Source organism: Nicotiana tomentosiformis, chromosome 5 (genome assembly GCF_000390325.3).
Source record: "Nicotiana tomentosiformis chromosome 5, ASM39032v3, whole genome shotgun sequence".
In the NCBI taxonomy this organism is placed as follows: domain Eukaryota; kingdom Viridiplantae; phylum Streptophyta; class Magnoliopsida; order Solanales; family Solanaceae; genus Nicotiana; species Nicotiana tomentosiformis.
This window is the reverse complement of record NC_090816.1, coordinates 37723088-37726187: the sequence shown is the minus strand read 5'-3', so window position 1 is coordinate 37726187 and position 3100 is coordinate 37723088. Positions and strand designations below refer to the sequence as shown.

Below are 3100 nucleotides of genomic sequence, written 5' to 3'. Positions count from 1 at the left end.
TCACCTTCTTTGGATCCACCTTAATCCCCTCACTCGACACAATATGATCCAAGAATGCCACGAAATCTAACCAGAACTCACATTTTGAGAACTTTGCATACAACTTATTTTCTCTCAAAGTCTGAAGCACTGTCCTTAGGTGCTGCTCATGATCCTCCCGAATGCAGGAATACACTAGAATGTCATCAATGAATATGATGACAAAAGAATCAATATAGGCCCGGAACACACTGTGCAACAAGTGCATAAAGGCGATAGGGGCATTGGTCAGCCCAAATGACATCACAAGGAATGCGTAATGTCCATATCTAGTCCTGAAAGTAGTCTTCGGGATATCTGGCTCCCGAATCTTCAACTGATGATAACCTTAACGCAAGTCAATCTTGCAAAATATTTTGGCACCATGTAGCTGATCAAATAGGTCATCAATACGAGGCAAGGGATACCCGTTCTTTACTGTGACTTTGTTCAACTAGCGATAATCAATACACATGCGCATAGAACCATATTGTTTCTTCACAAACAAGACAGGAGCACCCCAAGGTGACACACTGTGCCGAATGTAGCCCTTATCAAGCAACTCCTTCAACTCGGGAGGATCCATACGGTATGGAGGAATAGAGATGGGCTGAGAGCCCGGCAACAAATCAATGCCGAAATTAATATCTCTGTCTGGCGGCATGCCCGGAAGATCAGCTAGGAACACATCTAGATAGTCCCTCACTACTGGAACTGACTCAACTCTAGGGGTATCAATACTGACATCTCTCACATAAGCTAGATACACGTCACACCCCTTCTCAACCATTCGTTGAGCTTTAAGAAATGAGATAACTCGGCTAGGAGTATACTCTAAGGTACTTCTTCCACTCTAATCGCAGTAAACCTAGCATAGCTAGCGTCACGGTCTTAGCGTGACAATCAAGAATAACATAATGGGGTGACAACCAGTCCATGCCCAAGATAACATCAAAATCTACCATGCTGAGTAATAATATGTCGGCTCTAGTCTCAAAACCACTAAGAGCAATCAAACACAACTGATACACGCAGTCCACAACAAGAGAATCTCACACAGGAGTAGACACATAAATAAGGGAACTCAAAGAATCCCGAGATACACCCAAATATGGGGCAAAGGAAGAGGACACATATGAATACGTAGAGCCTGGGTCAAATAAAATTGATGCATCTCTATCACAGACTGGAACAATACTTATAATGACAGAGTTAGAAGCAACTGCCTCTATACAAGCCGGAAGAGCATAATACCTGTCATGACCTCCCCTTCTAGGGCGACCTCGACCTCCCCGACCTCCACCTCGAGCTGGATGAGTAGGTGGGGCGGTAGCTGGTGCTGGGATCATGGCCTGAGGACCTGGTGGAGCACGTGGTGGCTGAGACGTTTGTGGAGGTGCAACCCTCCTAAGTCTGGGGCAATCCCTCACCATATGTTGGGTGTCGCCATACAAAAAACAACCCCTCAGAGGGCGTGGCTGTTGTGACTGACTCGGGATAGGTCTTCTGGACTGGCCGCTAAAAGTACCCCAAGCAGGAGGCACACTAGATACTGGCAGTGCATAATATGGCTCCTGGGGCCTAGAATAGGCTGGAACACCACTGGCAGCTGAATGAACTGGGTGACCCACATAACCCCTACCATGGAGAGTTACTGGAGAACGAGCTCCAAAATAAGAGCCAGTATCTCTAGACCTCTTCACCTCTCTCTCCTCTCGGTCCCGGGCAAGCATGCCCTCCAATCTCCTAGCAATACTCACAACATGTTGGTAAGGAATATCCATCTCCAGCTCCCTAGCCATACTAATCATTATACTGGGGTGGAGTCCCTCAATAAATCGTTGAACCCTCTCTCGAACGGTGACAACCAGGGTCACTACATGTCGGGCCGAATCTCTGAAGCGGACTGTATACTTTGACACAATCATAGCACCCTGGCGCAACTTCTCAAACTCCGCGCGCCATGAGTCCCTGAGGCACTGAGGGAAATACTCTCTCAAAAACATGTTTGAGAACTGAGTCCGTGTAAGTGAAGCTGCCTCAACCGGACTACTCAACTCATAAGCATGCCACCACTGATAGACTGCTCCTTTAAGTTGGAAAGTGGTAAAAGAAAGCCCACTCGTCTCCGCTATGCCCATAGTACGGAGAATACGATAACACTCCTCTAAAAAACCCTGAGCATCATTTGTAGCCAATCCGCTGAAGGTAGGTAGGTGGTACTTCTGGTACCTCTCAAGTCTGAGTTGCTCTGCCTCAGAAGTGGCTGCTCTAGTCTCATGCTGAATCGGGGCTACCGGCGGCATATACAGTTATCACCTCTGAAAAGTACAAAGAATATTTTCCCAAAACCCACAAGTCACAAGCTACTGAGAAGTCTTAACTGTTCTAAATATCATTTTTATAGAAAGAAGGAAAAATGAACATAGGTGAATAGAGGGGGACTTCGAGGATCTGCGAGCTTGGGTAGATGTACCTTGAAATCTCCAATAAGCAGCAGTGACTACAACTAGTGATGAGGCTGGTAAGATGAACCTGAATCTGCACACGAAAAACATGTGAAGGAAAGGGCGCGAGTACACCACAACGGTACCCAGTAAGTGCCAAGCCTAACCTCAGTCGAGTAGTGACGAGATCAGGTAAGGGCCGTACTTGTATAAATATAATGAAATAAGACAGAATGAAATATCACAATAAAAATAAATACGGAAATCTAACAGGAATAGAATCAATGAAAGACAACAGCTAAGAACACAGTAATAACAACAGGGGATCTCCCAGTATACCGTCCCATAGTCCCAAACGTAAATGTGCAGGGAGGATCTACCGGAATACCGTTACGTAGTCCCAAAGTTAATATGCAAGGAAGGCGGGAACTACCGAAATACCGTTCCGTTGTCCCAAAGTAAATATGCAAGACATGGGGGATCTACTGGAATACCGTTCTGTAGTCCCAAAGAAAATATGCAAGACAGGGGGGTCTACTGGAATACCGTTCCATAGTACCAAAGAAAATATGCAGCACAAACAATACATATACAACTACATCATGAATTCTTACGATTTAGACTAAGTACAAGTC

At 45.6% G+C, this 3100-nt stretch overlaps 1 protein-coding gene across 1 annotated transcript; it reads right to left on the bottom strand.

Annotated features, from left to right (window-relative positions):
* Positions 1 to 472: 472 nt before the first annotated feature.
* LOC138892189 (uncharacterized) lies at positions 473 to 2324 on the bottom strand. The gene is made up of 3 exons (XM_070175895.1): positions 1933 to 2324; positions 1547 to 1764; positions 473 to 816 (listed from the first exon to the last, which is right to left on the bottom strand). Exons 1-3 carry the CDS (start codon positions 2322 to 2324, stop codon positions 473 to 475), a joined length of 954 nt encoding a protein of 317 aa, XP_070031996.1.
* Between the last annotated feature and the right edge of the window lie 776 nt (positions 2325 to 3100).